This window comes from Ictalurus furcatus, chromosome 14, assembly GCF_023375685.1.
Source record: "Ictalurus furcatus strain D&B chromosome 14, Billie_1.0, whole genome shotgun sequence".
NCBI lineage: Eukaryota > Metazoa > Chordata > Actinopteri > Siluriformes > Ictaluridae > Ictalurus > Ictalurus furcatus.
In genome coordinates, this window is record NC_071268.1 from 3,073,600 (window position 1) to 3,091,196 (window position 17,597).

Consider the following 17,597-nt stretch of genomic DNA (forward strand, 5'->3'; position numbering starts at 1 on the left):
TTCCGGTTTGAGGCTGACCACACCCATTTAGATGATGTCACGTGAATTAAGTCATGTTATTTCTATCATTAACAAAAGTTTTAACTTTTAATACATGCTGCTAGGTTGAACTGTCATCATTTACCGGTTGTCCCTGTTTACTTGAATTCTCTCCGTATCAAATCATGTAGGAGGGTTTAAAAAAAAAAGGGTTATTTATATATATATATATATATATATATATATATATATATATATATATATATATATATATAATTATAATTGATTAAAGCTCGTCCACACGTCAGACAGAGCGGAAATCTGGGTGGGAAGCGCACACTGGATCAACCAATTATAACCTTGCTGACGTCATGCCCAGATGGACAGCCAGATCTCACAATTGGCAATTGGGAAGGGCTCATTTTATTTGATAGACACGGAGCTGTAGCCAATCACACGCTAGTGTTGGCACGTCGCTGTCCAATTGCAGCACAGTGTTGTGTGCGGAGGGCGGGGACTGGGTCGTGGCGGCGTTTGGGCGGTCCAGACAGTTTTGTTTCTGAGTTTAGTTGGTAATGTGGCAGTGTGGAGGCAGGGAGGGGTGAACCGATGGTTGTAGATGTGTATATACACATACATACTGTGTATATATATATTTTATATATATACACACACAAAACAACAGAACAGTAACCGACGTGCTGCGGTGAAAGAGGAGATACTCACAGCTGATGCGTGTTCATCCGGGAGTACAGAGGAGCATGGATCCATAAAGATGTTGGAATTAATCGTCGTGAAGATATTTATTTAATTTATTTTTCTATATATATATATATACACACAGAGAGATTTTTTTTTGTACTTTTATATTTTGTACCTACGTCTCGGCCTGTGCGCCGATATTCAGGGACTTGTGAGGATGGATCAGGCGAATATCTTGAGGAAGTTCATTCAGGGGGTTCACGCCATGCGATCCGGGGAACAGAGAGGAGAGGATAACTTCGGCTCGGACTTCATGGTGAGAAAGAGCACAGCAGATCCTCCTGCTGCCGCACCGCACCACACCACACCGCACCGCCGCCACAACAACACACCCAGCTCCTGTCTGCTACACTAACACTTCACAGAGCCGTGTCGCTACTTTATATCTGTATCACACACACACACACACACACACACACACACACACACACAGCCTCCCCCTAACTCCAGCTACCAGGCTTCTCCTGAGGCCTACCTCTCTTCTTCCTCAAACAGAGCCGTTTTTAAATCAGTTTTCATCAAACATCACTCCTGCGTGTGTCTTTCACCTCCGGACTTCTCCTCCTCTGCCTCACTGCCTCACTGCCTCAGTGTGAGCGACTCCGACATCAAAGCTTTCGCGCGGTTTGCTACAAACTAACGCTACATTAGTGTCCCTGTTCCTGCTGCCGCTTTCTTTCCCGACAACAAAGATGCTAATACATAGACAAGTGTCCCGAAGCCTCAGGTGTTGGTTTCAGATCATTTTCGGTCTTCTTTTCGACAAGATGTCTCCTCAAAACTAGGACAGATATCCGGTGGTGGCAGCGTGTTCAGGGCGAGTCAGTTCAGTAAACAGCCTCGGGGGGTTTTTTGTTGTTGTTTGTTGTTGTGGAAGTGTGTAAAGCTGAAATATATATATATATATATCCCTCTCTTTTTCACACACACACACACACACACTGCGGCTGGGACTGTTTTCACACACCAGTCGAGTTTTCACCCGAACAGAGCAGACACATTCTCCTAACATGTTCACGGTTAGCATCATGCTTTTAATCTCAGCCTGTAATGTAATCATTTGGAAGTTGTAACTGGAATGAACTTTATTTGTGGACTGAGGAACCAGTATTTTTAGATGATGTCATCTAACTTCCATTAAAAGTCTTTCTCTCAACCCCCCCCCCCCCCCCCAAGATGGCGTCACCAGCATCTCTAAACACACATCATTAATCACCTCAGCATCGATCAATAATTCACTTTCATTCAGATTCACAACATTTTACAGACAGATTTAATAGGTGTAAATACAACCACACTCAATCTAAATCATCCACTGGAGGAAAAACTAACTAAATATATATATATATATATATATATATATATATATATATATATATAAAATAAAGCAATTAACAAGTTATAGTTCTGGTGCTGGTGGAAATGGACGCTTATTCTTATGAACTTTGACCCTGGAAGCACTTTCTGTGGTTTCTGTACAAGTTTGTTTCACTTATTTAAAAAGAAAAACATTTTTATTATCACTAGCTGATGATGTGAAACGCGGCGCACTGGTTGCTCGTCAGTTATTCATATCCGTGACGTGCGATATGACAAAAGAAACCCTCGTATTTACAGTCCCCCGAGGCGTTTCTCTGATGTACTGTATCACGAATAGGTCTTCCAACACATTTGCCCGCTGGACAGTAGTGTCGCGTTCTTGTCAGTAATGACCGGTATTTCGTAGGTGTTTGAAAACGACAACAACGAATAAATTCGATGAACACGATATCTCCAGAAAGCACGCGTTGTATCACAGTGCCGATGTTAAGTAGTCGCATCGCCCAGCCGTAATCGATCTTATCGGATACTTATTTTCTTCTGCGAAGTCGCGTACGTGAGAGACTTCATTTTTCATGCTTGGGAGTAAGGAATACGTTTTTAAACGTCTCTTGAGCAAGACAGCTGGCTTGGGCGGACTGTTGTTCCAACACGTTGCAGTTTTAAGGAAAATTCCTAGTTAAATAAATGTAAAACTCGTAAGCTGTGCCATGACGAGTGAGTTAAGGGCGCGTATTAGTGTCGTATTGAGGGAAAACCCTTGTATCAGTTTGTGTTCTAATCTGGCGAGCTGTTGGATTGTGAATGTCCAGCCTTGTCAGTATGTCAGGTGTTTTGAGAGATCAGTGTTAGTATGTTAGGCTACATCAGTCGGTTCCATCTCATCTCTGCGTGTGTGTGTGTGTGTGTGTGTGTGTGTGTGTGTGTGTGTGTGGGGTGGGGGGTTTGGATGTTAATGTCAGAAAACATTTGTCGAGTTGCAGGAACGTAGTGCTGTTCTTGAAAGCAGAATCCAGAACTGTGGTTTCTCTCTTAGTAAAGGGTTCGAGATCCGTTTAGGACACGGATAACCCCTTAACCAGCTGCGGCTCGTGACCACAGATTTTCTGACGCTGAGAACAACATGAAGACGAGGAGCAAGCCGTAGCAGACGGCGTTCAGTCGTCCGTGTGCATCGTACAGTCTGGCAGTTCCGTTTTTACAGGGTTTACGCGTGCCTTTGTCCGGCTGTGTTCGATTCAGCAGCTGTGTTTCCCATGTGCAAGCTAATATCGGTACGCAGGGTTGCCATGTTTCAGCAAACGTGCAAAAAAATTCAGCATTGTGGAGGAAAATATTTTTCTTCTTCTTTTTTCCCCCCAGTCATTGTGACAGTTCCTCCAGTATGTCGTGGTTTTGCGATCACGGAAATCAAGCAAACTTGTAAAAAAAAAAATTTTAAAACTCGCCCAAACGTGGCAATATACCTTACAGGAGAAATAATTCTGTACATCGTAGACACGTTATTAGATTTCATTCTGTTTATTTGCTGTCAAACTGATCTTGGTGGCTGCAGAATATCTGGAAATATACCCTATCTGGCAACCGCATTATCTGGTTTGTTCGCTGCTCCGCCCTTGAGCATGGGGCAGTGTGATTCTTGCCACTCTTTTTTTTTTTTTTTTTTTTTTTTTTTTTTTTTAGACGCTGTTTAAACGCCCTCGACGGGGTTCGGAGAACTGACAAAGATTTTTGTTTTCTTTTTCTTTCTATTTATTTTTATTTACTTGCCTTGTGAGTAGTTAGTGAGTCGTGTCGAGAGCTGCGGGATGTAAGAGGTCTATTTTCTCCCTGTTTTATGGTCGTTATAATGAGTTTTTCCCCAAGCTAGGTGTATAAAAGCTGTTCCTGAAATTCTGATCTGACCTAGCGTCTGTTGGTGAACCAACCAGCCGAAGTGTAGGCTACTTCATTTTATTATTTTTATTTATTTATTTATTTTCCCAGTAATACTGCAGTGAGTGGGCGGAGGTTTTCTAATGATTAAATGCTGGTTTGTCGTCTTGTCTTGTTAACGGTTATCGGAACGGTAGCCTAAACGCAGCGCCCTTTAGTGTTTACAGACCAGCATGTGGCTCGAGTCAGGACCACATCTTAGCTTGAGGGACTGTTCAGGGTTCAGACTCCATGTGAAAGAACATGTCCGTAATCATTTATTTCGTTCTTAGCTTGTTTGAGGCTTGTCGACCCACCCTGTGTACAGTACCAGCTCCTCCCAAATTCCTCCCCAGTGCCAGCAGTGTGTTCCTGTTACACCACACAGTAGGGGGTGGGTGGTATTCCGAATATGTCCTGATATTCTAGGATACGCAACATGTCTCACCATATATAATAATAAAAAAAAAAAACCTGTAAAAAAATTCAACTATACAATTTTAACATTTCAGAAAATACAGAATTTTAACCTCATAAGAATGCTGTAAAATGAGCCGAAAACGCCTGTCCGCCTCTCCCAGGCGCACCCGAAGTCGTTCTTGGACCGTTTGGAGAACATTAATGGTTTTGGTCTCGTTTGAAAGGTGACACGCTGACGTTTTTCTTTCCCCCAGACGTCAGAATCGCTGTAAGCGCTACGGGTATTGAGTAGTCCAAGTTCAAATTTGATGATGATGATGATACCAAAGAAAATGAATATTTTACACACTTTTTTTTTTTTTCTAAGGGTACGTCCGAGCATTTTACCAAAATCTCCTTTCGGAGATTCCAACAGGCCCTCGGTAACCGCGTACGCACACCCGGGATAAAAAGGTTACTACTCTTCATTTTCTAATCATTTTGGCCACTAATGAAAGATGACACTAAGAGCTGTCATATCCCGTATCCAGCGATCTACAAAATGTATATTCATAATTTAAACTAAAGCTTATTTATGTCTGAATATACAGTTATTTATTTATATATATATATCACATTGTATGTACGGTTTTTCTGATCTATTAATTATATCCTTTTCCTCGTCCGTTTCGCTGTAATTCACCTTCTGAAGTCAGTCATAGTCCCGAAACTACACTTTTGACCGTATACACGTTTTTACGTGCGGGACAGACGGAACACGTGCCACCGGTCAGGCAGCTTTACGCACGGAGTTTTAAATCGAAGCGATGAAAACTCAAACCCCTGATGCAGCGTATCGTGTCTTTTGCAGAATTTCATTGGCTATAGGACGCGCCGGTCATACACGCTGTCGGTTGCGATCGGCTCGAGGTTTTCCACGAAGGAAAAGTTGGAAGGCACTTCCCTTTCAACCTTGACTCTCGAAGGCTATGGACGGGACATGGAAGCTCCCGCTGGTTCAGAATCGGTTCTTGGTTCAAATGCGGATCGGGAGGTCAGAGTGCAGCGGCCAGGAGTGTTTACAAGCCGAAGCAAGGTTTTGAAAGATTAGGCACATCAGTAATTTGAAATGCCGCAGCAGCAGTCCGTAGGTGTTTACTGATGATGTAATGATGTGTTTTGGACGAAATATTTTTACTTGATTGGATCGTGTGGACGTTTTGTCAGCGTACCGAGTGTTCCGGGAGGTTCTGGATCAGTGGATTACAGTAAGGGGGGGGGGGCTTCATAGGTAAGTTGCCTCAGTTGTGTAAGTGTTTGTTTGTATGGTGGTGGTCTGACAGAGACGTTGACTGTAGCTGCTGTCGTGATTGTATCTTGAAACGGTTTACATCAGTCGAATCAATTGTGGCATTTCTTTATTTATTTATTTATATATGTATATTGAATTTCCCCAGGAAAAGCATCTGCTCTTAAACTTGGCTAGATTTCTGCTACTATTTTAGCACCGGTTTTAAAACACTTCAAAATAGCTATAAAAAGCAGGTCATCACAAGTAGGTTATGAACAAAACCCCCATCGGGTCAGATTAGAAACACAGACACGAGTGTCCTGTATTCATGTGTCATACCAGCAGATCTCATACCGCAAGGTCAACAGAATAAACAGACTGTAATTTCACTACTGGCTAACGTCGTCGTCGTCTTACAGCTCCTGAAATAAAGCACTGGACTAAATCGCTGAAGGGAAATTAGGACGCTTTCCCCTCTGTGTTTAAAAAAGAAAAGGCAGAACGTAAGCGAAGGCAGGACGGCGAGAACGGCTTCGGTTCGGTTTAGAGTTCAGATGAAACGCGTGCTGTACATAATGAGATGCCGAGTCGTGTTTTTAAAAACCTTTGGATAAACCGTGTGTTTTTTTGGTCTTCGTTCCGTCTGAAGAACCCGAGGAAGTTTGACGGAGCTTCTCTCCTGAGCTTCGAGTCGAATGGCGCTTTTTTGAAAAGGAGGCGTTTTTTTTTTTTTTTTTCTTTTCGAATCTCCTCCTCGGTTTTGCAGATCGACGTTGCCGTGACAACAGCGACCGTCCTCTCCTGTTCCCTTTAGCCTTTTAGGGCAAGCGGCAGCACCGAGAGCAGCTACAGCCGGGGTGGAGTTCATTCCCAGGCCAGAAAATGTAAACAGCCGGCTGAAAGAAACTCGGACGAGTGTAAACGTGTGCAGTGATGATCTTTTAGACTCTTCGACAATAAATAATACCTCTTAATAATATTACCTAAATAATAATACCTAAAATAATATGAGGGTTGAAGACCTGAGACAGAAATTATTATTATTTTTTTTTATATCCGATCATACGTAATATCTCATACGTGTACCCACTTTGTTTTTGTTTCTTGTTAGTTTTTTTAATCTATTGGTTATTTTTCAGTTTATTAGAGGAGTCAAAAAATTATGTACTTTTGCAGCTTTGCTCTGAAATTGCTCTGAAGCGCTGGCCGCCAAACTCCTCCTCCTCGAGACCGACCTTCCTGCAGGTCCTCCCCCGTTTCAGCTTCTCAGGATCTTCTGAAGGCGGTGATTTAGACGGTCAGGGGGACACCATTACAGTGAGAGCTGAAGTCTTCAGGAAGGTAGAGGTCCGGGAACGCAAAAAAAAAAAAAAAAAAAATGTCCGTAGGTGTTCATTTTGCGAGCGCTCGTCTGGCCCGACCACCGTTTTTTCTCTTTTTATTTATTTATTTAATTTCTTTTTAATCTGGAAACGATTCGGCGACGTGGAAAAGATCCGGAAGGTTTCCGTCAGTGATGTGTCATGCTCCAGATCTGTCTGCTCTCCATGCCATGATCTTTAGGTCTTTAGCTTTTTCCAGTCGAGTGTCGTCGTTGTTGTTGTTATTAACGTTGTCCCAGTAGCGACATCTTTATTTCTAGGCGTATGCACGTATGCGTACACGTATACGTCCCCAACACTTCCAGTCTTTATGAATTTGTCGTGTATCGCGTCCGCCACGTTTCCTGTTCAAGTCCATCGCAACCTCGCGACAGCTTCCCGATCCCGCCACGAGAACCAGTTCAAGACGTTCATTTGTCACAGGCGTTCTTGAACTTTTGAATTTTGTTGGTTGCTACATCACATTTAAGGTGATTTATTATTAGTTTTTTTCTTGGTCGCGTTTTTTTTTTTTTTTACATCGTAAAAACAAGGGTGTGTAGACTTTCTCCATCCACCACAGGTTAGGTTATACGCGTAGAGGTAAGCGGTAGGGACGAGCAAAAACGCAGAATCGCCGTTCTCGAAGATAGAAGCAGTTACAAAAAACCGCGAGTAAAGCGTTTTATATTATTAAAGATTCTAATTATTAAAACTAAGCACGTGACCTCGTGACCAATCTTTTTGCGATCGTCGCGGCCAAAAACGCTCGATTTTGCTGCGACTTGTTTGAGTTATTTATTTATTTATTTATTTTCGGCGGAGAACTACTTGAATTGGCCAGGTGGCACGGGGTTTGGTCTTTGGCCGTGGATGTTTGTCGGTAAACGAGATTGTTTCAGCTGTCCTCGTGTTCAAGGTCGACGCACGTGACTCAAAGAGGGCTTTGGATGAATGACGCGAATCTGCGGTAATTTTCTAAAAAGTCTTAAAGTCCTGGAGGGACTTGAGTGGTTTAGCGTGTTTACGGAATGAACACGCAGAACGTGCTGACTTTACCTCACTTAACCCACCAGCTCGCCGTACGTTACTAGGCGACGTCAGTCAGGCGCTCCCCTTCACCTGGTAGGATGGCGGGTACATCAGCGACTCCACCATTCCCACACACGTCTGCTTATTTATCTCCGGCGGTAAAGAAGGTCGGGCCTCCTGGAGTTTAACCAATGCTCATCAAGACTTGCGTAGAGAAGCGGTGCGATATTAACGCGCCAGTATCTCACTCGGACGTGTGCGGAGAGAACAGCAACATAAGGTGTGTCCTCACAGATGGGAGGGGAGGGGGTATTGCGCAAGCTGAGATCGCTCAGGGAAAGATTATTGCAGTTGTGTAATATGATTAAGAAAAACATACAGTGATGGAGCTTTTTCTCTGCTCGCCGTTTATCCTTTAAATCGTTGCGATTAACCATTTAATCGTCCAGAGCCTTAATAAAAGACAGGAAAGCGACCGTTTCCGCCCTTTCCTGTTTTAAAGAGAGCAGGGGAGGGTGTAATACTAATACCAGCTGTGCAGTCGACTCAGCTGGATGGTGGATCTTTAAACAAAAAAAAAAAAAGCACAGTAAATTTTTTTTGCTTCTGTAACTAATAAGTATATTCTTATACCGTCAGTGGATTGTCTTCGTCATTAACGAACTCAAAACGTTCTCCATTTTCCTTGACGGAAAGCGAGGGAGCTCCATGAGGGCGCGTGTGACGTGGGCGGGGCTTCCAGATCGTTTTTGCCGATAAATCGATGGCAGGAGCGGCTGAGGTGGGCGCGCCGCCGTTATACGACTCTAGAGCGCCCCCAAGTGACGTCGGTCGATTCGTCGGTTACGGGCAGGTAGGTACCGGTAAAATCCTCTATCGGTCCACGTCTAGCACGAGCAGTGGATTATGTGTTCCAGTGGCGGTCGAGTGTAGTGAGGAAGCGAAAGCCAGCTACAGTTAATGCTTCAGGTTTCTAAACCGTACGGATTTACCCGGCGTCAGGAAACTTTCTGTTGTATATCGTAGGGCTGCACAATTAATCGAGTATCGATCGCGACTACGATTTTCACTGCCCACGATTACACGAACATAATCGACTGCGGTATTGACGTTTAACGTCCGTCCTCCGCTCATAGAAAACTCCGCCGCGGATCAAATCGAGCGCTTCCTAAACTTACAGCCAATCGGCATGGAGCGGCGCAGGGATGACGTCAATCTGTACGCCAAGACCCGGAAACGAGTTAGCATTCCAGCACGTCCGGTTCCGTCCCAAAGTCAGTGGGTTTTCCGAATGGGGTTTCGGTTAAAACCCTGAAATAAGGTCCGTGGTGAACACAAGCTCCAAATATTTTCACGTTTAATTCTACGATATAAAATACGCCAGTAAAACCCCACTCACGTGTACGTGTACGTGTGTTTACGTGTATTGAAAAATTCGGTTGCTAACCGTCACGTAACGAGCGTTTAGGACGGATGCAAGTGCAGATAAGAGCCATGTTGAAGACAGGCAGACGAATCCAAAACGTGAGACGAAAACAAGCGAAAGGTCATGTGATCGGCAAACGGGCGTAAACAAGGATCAAACAACCAGGTCGAGAAATCGAGACGTGAAACTATGAACAAAGGCTCGGTACACGGAAAACTCATGCAGTACTTCGGACCGAACAAAGACGCCAGGGGTTTAAATGACGAACGTAATTAAGGGTGAACACAAAACAGCTGGGAGTAATGATGACGCATACGGGAACAACCAATGACGATGCAGGGGCGGAGACAGGACAGAAATCATAACGAGTGCTCATGTAGAACGTAAACAAAGTCAGCGTCACTTCAGAGGGGAAATCGTGACACTAACGTGCTGCTAAACGGGACTGCGGACGCTGTCGGGGATATGAAACGCGTTAATCACGCCGGACGCGAAACGTCTCTGCAGATAAACCGGTTCGGGTCTGCCGTGCACAGCTCCCCCAAAACACGATGAAGATTCATCCACAGAGTAAACCCGTATTCTGGAGACTGTGTTAAATGAAGTTTGTGGGAAGCTCGGCGATGGTGACGTTGAGGTGGGGCGACACTGTTATTGACTTTTCCTCAGATAGAGCAGATGTTGCTGTGGGATGTTGAGGGTGGTGTGTGTGGACCGAGCGAGGGAGTCGGGAGTCTAGACTCGGGTTTGTCGGGTACGTCTCCGTGAAACAGAACCCGCAGCATTCATTCAGGTTGCGTTGTGAGTTAAAGTTCGCTCACTCTGTCCCCTCCCCCGTCCCCCACAGGAGACTGGGCATCAGAGAGGGCCGGGTATGACGCAGTTGCAGTCTCGCCGGTGTGCCTCCCTTTTTCCTCCCGGAGGCCGCGGTGTACACCGCGGCTTGTTGTTTGCCGGAGTTCACAGGATATCCCGTGGTATTCCCAGAGGTTTTAGACGGCTAGGAAAGGCCTCGCTGATATCCAGTAAGGACTGATGATCATACACCGTATAGAAGGAGGAGGTTTGAACACCGTGTACAACAACAATGTAACGTACGGTTAAAAAATTCAACGAGACGTTTGCACGTTGCAGCGTGTCGCTGAAGGACGGCGCCGTCTTGCGCCAGAGGTTTGCGCGTCGCTCGTTTGGAGCGCATTAACCTGCTTTCAAACCCACAGAAAGAGGCCTCGCGCACATTAAACCTCATCGATCGGGCCGAGAAACCCGAGGACGAGGTACATCCTGATGGTCCTCCCGATGACAAAAAGTGAGTGCTCAACACATTCAGGGGAAAAAAAAAAAAAAAACCCTGTGAGACACGAACACGTGCAGAAAGCGTGGAAGATTCATACACGTGAACCTCACGCCGTTTCCGCAGATCGCGTCGAGTAGACGAGCGCAGAGAGGAGACTCGACTACACGTGGATCCAATCAGACCGTCCGATCACAGCTTGAGACTCGTTTCGGTCTGATGCGCCGGTATAAACATTACCGTCGTCTAGACTGGTGGTTAAAATAAACAGTAATGCATTTTAAGACCATGTTCTTTTGTTAGCTTTATCTGTTAAACTTACTGGCGCTGTAATGAGTGACAGCTTGTTTGATTTCTATTATAAAATTAGCGCAGTCTCTTAAAAAAAACAAACAAAAAAAACTACAACCTTTTGTTTTTTGTTACTTTCAGCCGACTCGCTGCATGTTTTTAACCCGAACCTCCCGCCGTTTTGAGCGACAGAAAGTGAAAATACTCTGCACGGGAGGGAAAAGAGGTGCGGACGTGATTCGGCTGGATTCACGCCGATGGCCGGTCACGTGACCGCGTAGCGTCCCGGATTAGAAATCGCACGTCATGATGAGAACTCTGCTGCAAACGACTGCTTGGATTATGCTGTTCTAGACAGCACGCGATAGTGCAGCGTACGCAGCATGAAGACCGCCTCGCAAATCCCACTTCCTGTGTTTCGCTCAAATAAAAAAATCCCCCTGCTGAGAAACTCGACGTTCAGCCCTTCTTTCTTTCGTTCTTTCTTTTCCGCCATGTGTCCTCCTCACGCTGCTGTCTCTCGGACCCCGCGGGACTCCGCCGCTCTCTACACGCGCTGTATTGTTCTCGTGGTTTGGCGTTTTTGTTTTTGTTTGTTTGTTTTTTCCCTTCTTTGTCTCTTGTTTTTTTTTTTTTTTGGGGGGGTTTTTTTTTTTTTAAGTGTTTTTTATTTATTTATTTATTTAATGTTCTCTCAGCCAAAACTAAAACACTGATCACTAAAAAAAAAAGAAAGAAAGTAAAAGCATGGTACTTTGCTGCAGTCTGCAGATTAAATTGTTGCTTTAAAAACAAACAAACAAACAAACAAACAAAAAACCGAACTTTTTTATTATTAGATAAACCGGTAGAAAGAAAGATCCGTTGAAATCCACAATTTTCACAATTCTTGCGTGTTTTTAGAATATTAAAAAAACACCTTATTGTAATTGATTTGTTATTGGAGTTGAGCAGTGAATACAGATCGGATTTTGCATCGAATGAACGGCCGGTTTAAAATTAATTAAATAAATAAATCAATCAACAAATAAATAAATCAATCCTTCCCCCAGGTTCATACTAATGAAATGATTTTTAATCATCCAGAAAACCAAGTGAGGAAAACGAGCATTTCCACCGTTTCAGGTTTAAGGAGATTAGAGGAGGATGATGATAATAATAATAATAATAATAATAATAATAATAACATGCAGTAGGAGCGCGAGTAAGATCTGTAATGTCTAATTAAAACTTTCTGATCAAAAGTAAACGCGAGTAAAAGGATGCGTGTGAAGACAGCGAGGGACAGAAACCACGCGGTGCAGTGAAAGTTTCTATTACTAATTTTGGACTGGAGTTTAATCCGGTGCTTTTGGTGCATCTGTAATAAATAATGCGTAAACACTGAGATATATATATATATATATATATATATATATATATATATATATATATAAATGAATCTTATTTATTTAGTTTATATTTATATTATGTATAAGTACTTATGCATTGTTTTTTTTTTTTTTTATGGATTCACAAAAGTCACCGAATTAAACTACAGTCCTAAATGAATAATGTATATTCTGGGGTGTGTGTGTGTGTGTGTGTGTGTTGGGTTCTTTTCTGTTTTGGACAAACAGCTGTGTAAAGTCTTAGTGTGAGTTTATATTTGTAACACTCACTTTGTGGATTTTATGTTAAATAAACGACCAGAAAAAGGTACCGAAAGTTTGCCCCGCCCCCATCCCAGATAAATCGAATAATCCGCTGTTAAATATATATAGAACCTGCTTAATGCTGGCTGAGAGATTATTTCACGTGAACGAGCTCGAGATATTCTAGGTGTTAGCTTAGTTCTTAACACCTGCGCATATCGTACCAGATTACTGTCGATTTGGCCCGTCTCGCGTTTCACTGTCCTCCTGTGCCAGGTAATAACTTTGCCGTGTAAGGGATTTGTTATAAGACTTGAGCTTGAGCGTGTACTCTGAAAGAGGACGTGCAGGACTCCGGGCGCGACATGTACACCAGGACAATCCGATCAGGTAGATGGTGCTGTGGAAGGTGCAGGGGTAGCGGAGCAGTCCTGCTAACCTAGCAAGCAGACATAGTGAGGGTGGCCCCCCAACCGCGTTAGTCAGGAAGCTACGGGGTGCCGAAGGAGGCCCCGTTTGGCACAGTGCTTTAACATGCACCTATTATGGTTTTTCAGATATTACCCATCATGCAGTGTGTTTACATACGTAGCTGATTGTGAATGTAAAAAGTCTGTAAAGTTTCAACGATCAAAGCGCAGGACAGACGGAGTTATCGACTCCCAAACGAAGGAAGCGATTCTGAACGGCTGAAACGACTCGTTAGTGATTCCCGACTTTACTTCCCGTACTAACCTACGTAGGTTCGTAACAAAAAAAAAACCCCGCCTCTGGTCCTCGTCACTGCTCGCTGACAGCGGTAGACCAATCACAACAGACTGCGACATCTGACCAATCAGAGCGGAGTATGCTCTCTGAAAGGATGAGTTTAGAACGAATCATTTAACGAGTCGCTTGTGACACTGCGGGGGGGAAAAAAGTAACGCTGCAGTTTTTTGACCTCGGATGCGTGTAAATATATCCATGAGACCTTTAAAACAAAAATTAGGTACGTTTCAGAACTATAATAGGCGCGCTTTAAAATAACCCTGTCCTTTCTTGCAGCCGGCGCTTATTAATCACCTCCCGACCAATCAGATCCAAGAATTCAGCAGCGCTGTGTTGGATGATGTGATGTTTCGTTTACAGACGGCATGGTTGAACTTTCAGTCGTCTGAAATTTACCGCCCTGTTTTTCTACGCACGCTGCCTTCGCGTGATGCGGTCCAGCGGTGTGACGCTTTCAAACCGTCTGGGAGGTGCGGCATTTTGTCGTCACCTGGCCCGGGGTGCGCGAGTGCTTGAGCTGTACTCTAGGTAGCGACTCTTAAACCCAGGTCTTCACTCGCTTGCTCGTATGAAGTGCTCATCGTTTCACTAAGCTCTAGTTCTGCACACGCGGCGATCAGTCACGGAACGCTCTCCACATGTCTGTAAAACCTCTGTCTTTGGGAGCAGCGTGAAGCAGGGACCAACTGGAGGAAGAGCAGCTGATGAGCCAGTAGGGAGGTTATTGTTCAGCCTCGGCGCTGACAGCCGTTTCTGCTCTACCACACAGGCACGGACACCACCACAATTTCCTCTGTTCCGTGGCCAGTCTGAAAGCGGAAAGAGACAAAGAGCTTAGTCGTCATTAACGCTGGGAATCTCTCACCACCTCCAGATTGGATTCGGTTTCATTTCCTGGAGCCACAATGAGATTCCATTCGAAGCTCATTTTCGCCCTTCATCAGAAAGACCGGGCTTCATCCTGGTGAGGATGGTTAATACTTTCCCACAGACCCTTATTAGAGCCTCTGATCTTTATGCAGCGGGATATCGGAGTGCTGTTGAGCTGTATAGTGCTGTGGACCGGTTCTACACAACGCTGTGTTCCTCTGAACTGAACACGGGGACAGATCTGGGATTTGGCCTGACTGCATGAATTATTCAGTCATCTTTACCGTTACTGCTGGTGAAACGATGCACGACGGAGTCGGAAGAATGACCCGTAGAAGCTCATGTTAGTACAGCGAGGGTGGAGAGAGGCTCTTGCTGCTGTATTTCCTCTTCCATTGTGCAAGAGAGTTTGTGTAACTGAGGAAGGAGAGCTCTATTACAGCACATCCTTTTAAGTCAGTGAGAGAGGGAGGGGGAGAGAGACGGAGGGAGGGAGGGGGAGAGGGAGAGAGACGGAGGGAGGGAGGGAGAGAGAGAGAGAGGGGGAGAGACGGAGGGAGGGAGGGAGAGGGGGAGAGAGAGAGATGAAGGGAAAGAGAGACGGAGGGAGGGGGAGAGGGGGAGAGAGACAGAGGGAGAGATGAAGAGAGGGAGAGAGACGGACGGAGGGAGGGAGGGAGGGGGAGAGGGGGAGAGAGACAGAGGGAGAGATGAAGAGAGGGAGAGAGACGGACGGAGGGAGGGAGGGAGGGAGAGAGGGAGGGAGGGAGAGGGGGAGAGACGGAGGGAGGGAGGGAGGGAGGGAGAGGGGGAGAGAGAGAGATGAAGGGAAAGAGAGACGGAGGGAGGGGGAGAGGGGGAGAGAGACAGAGGGAGAGATGAAGAGAGGGAGAGAGACGGAGGGAGGGAGAGGGGGAGAGAGAGAGATGAAGGGAAAGAGAGACGGAGGGAGGGGGAGAGGGGGAGAGAGACGGAGGGAGGGAGAGGGGGAGAGAGAGAGATGAAGGGAAAGAGAGACGGAGGGAGGGGGAGAGGGGGAGAGAGACAGAGGGAGGGAGGGAGGGAGAGAGAGGGGGAGAGAGACGGAGGGAGGGAGGGAGGGAGAGAGAGGGGGGAGAGAGACGGAGGGAGGGGGAGAGGGGGAGAGAGAGAGAGGGGGAGAGAGAGAGATGAAGGGAAAGAGAGACGGAGGGAGGGGGAGAGAGACAGAGGGAGAGATGAAGAGAGGGAGAGAGACGGAGGGAGGGAGAGGGGGAGAGAGAGAGATGAAGGGAAAGAGAGACGGAGGGAGGGGGAGAGGGGGAGAGAGACGGAGGGAGGGAGAGGGGGAGAGAGAGAGATGAAGGGAAAGAGAGACGGAGGGAGGGGGAGAGGGGGAGAGAGACAGAGGGAGGGAGGGAGGGAGAGAGAGGGGGAGAGAGACGGAGGGAGGGAGGGAGGGAGAGAGAGGGGGAGAGAGACGGAGGGAGGGGGAGAGGGGGAGAGAGAGAGAGGGGGAGAGAGAGAGATGAAGGGAAAGAGAGACGGAGGGAGGGGGAGAGAGACAGAGGGAGAGATGAAGAGAGGGAGAGAGACGGAGGGAGGGAGAGGGGGAGAGAGAGAGATGAAGGGAGGGAGAGGGGGAGAGAGAGAGATGAAGGGAAAGAGAGACGGAGGGAGGGGGAGAGGGGGAGAGAGACAGAGGGAGGGAGGGAGGGAGAGAGAGGGGGAGAGAGACGGAGGGAGGGAGGGAGGGAGGGAGAGAGAGGGGGAGAGAGACGGAGGGAGGGGGAGAGGGGGAGAGAGAGAGAGGGGAGAGAGAGAGATGAAGGGAAAGAGAGACGGAGGGAGGGGGAGAGAGACAGAGGGAGAGATGAAGAGAGGGAGAGAGACGGAGGGAGGGAGAGGGGGAGAGAGAGAGATGAAGGGAAAGAGAGACGGAGGGAGGGGGAGAGGGGGAGAGAGACAGAGGGAGAGATGAAGAGAGGGAGAGAGACGGAGGGAGGGAGGGAGGGGAGAGAGAGGGGGAGAGAGACGGAGGGAGGGAGGGAGGGAGAGAGAGGGGGAGAGAGACGGAGGGAGGGAGGGAGGGAGAGAGAGGGGGAGAGAGACGGAGGGAGGGAGGGAGAGGGGGAGAGAGAGAGATGAAGGGAAAGAGAGACGGAGGGAGGGGGAGAGGGGGAGAGAGACAGAGGGAGAGATGAAGAGAGGGAGAGAGACGGAGGGAGGGAGAGGGGGAGAGAGAGAGATGAAGGGAAAGAGAGACGGAGGGAGGGGGAGAGGGGGAGAGAGACAGAGGGAGGGAGGGAGGGAGAGAGAGGGGGAGAGAGACGGAGGGAGGGAGGGAGAGAGAGGGGGAGAGAGACGGAGGGAGGGGGAGAGGGGGAGAGAGAGAGAGGGGGAGAGAGAGAGATGAAGGGAAAGAGAGACGGAGGGAGGGGGAGAGAGACAGAGGGAGAGATGAAGAGAGGGAGAGAGACGGAGGGAGGGAGAGGGGGAGAGAGAGAGATGAAGGGAAAGAGAGACGGAGGGAGGGGGAGAGGGGGAGAGAGACAGAGGGAGAGATGAAGAGAGGGAGAGAGACGGAGGGAGGGAGGGAGGGAGAGAGAGGGGGAGAGAGACGGAGGGAGGGAGGGAGGGAGAGAGAGGGGGAGAGAGACGGAGGGAGGGAGGGAGGGAGGGAGAGAGAGGGGGAGAGAGACGGAGGGAGGGAGGGAGGGAGGGAGGGAGAGAGAGGGGGAGAGAGACGGAGGGAGGGAGGGAGGGAGGGAGAGAGAGGGGGAGAGAGACGGAGGGAGGGGGAGAGGGGGAGAGGGAGAGACGGAGGGAGGGAGGGAGGGAGGGAGAGAGAGGGGGAGAGAGACGGAGGGAGGGGGAGAGGGGGAGAGGGAGAGACGGAGGGAGGGGGAGAGGGGGAGAGGGAGAGACGGAGGGAGGGGGAGAGGGGGAGAGGGAGAGACGGAGGGAGGGGGAGAGGGGGAGAGAGACAGAGGGAGAGATGAAGAGAGGGAGAGAGACGGAGGGAGGGAGGGAGGGAGGGAGAGACGGAGGGAGAGAGAGGGGGAGAGAGACGGAGGGAGAGATGAAGAGAGGGAGAGAGACGGAGGGAGGGAGAGAGAGGGGGAGAGAGACGGAGGGAGGGAGGGAGGGAGAGAGAGGGGGAGAGAGATGGAGGGAGAGAGAGAGATGAAGGGAAAGAGAGACGGAGGGAGGGGGAGAGAGACGGAGGGAGGGAGAGAGACGGAGGGAGGGAGGGGGGGGGGGAGGGAGGGAGAGG

At 47.5% G+C, this 17,597-nt stretch overlaps 1 protein-coding gene across 4 annotated transcripts in view; it reads left to right on the forward strand.

Annotated features, from left to right (window-relative positions):
• Positions 1-368: 368 nt before the first annotated feature.
• The window catches only part of ptpn12 (protein tyrosine phosphatase non-receptor type 12), a 53,550-nt gene continuing 36,321 nt past the window's right edge, over positions 369-17,597 (forward strand). Inside the window, exon 1 of one of the 4 annotated variants that reach the window (XM_053642312.1) lies at positions 369-997. In XM_053642312.1, the coding sequence (XP_053498287.1) occupies positions 899-997 (99 nt within the window). In that variant the 5' untranslated portion in view covers positions 369-898. The remainder of the gene's footprint in view (positions 998-17,597) is intronic. The other 3 variants (XM_053642313.1, XM_053642314.1, XM_053642315.1) reach the window with 3 other exon arrangements.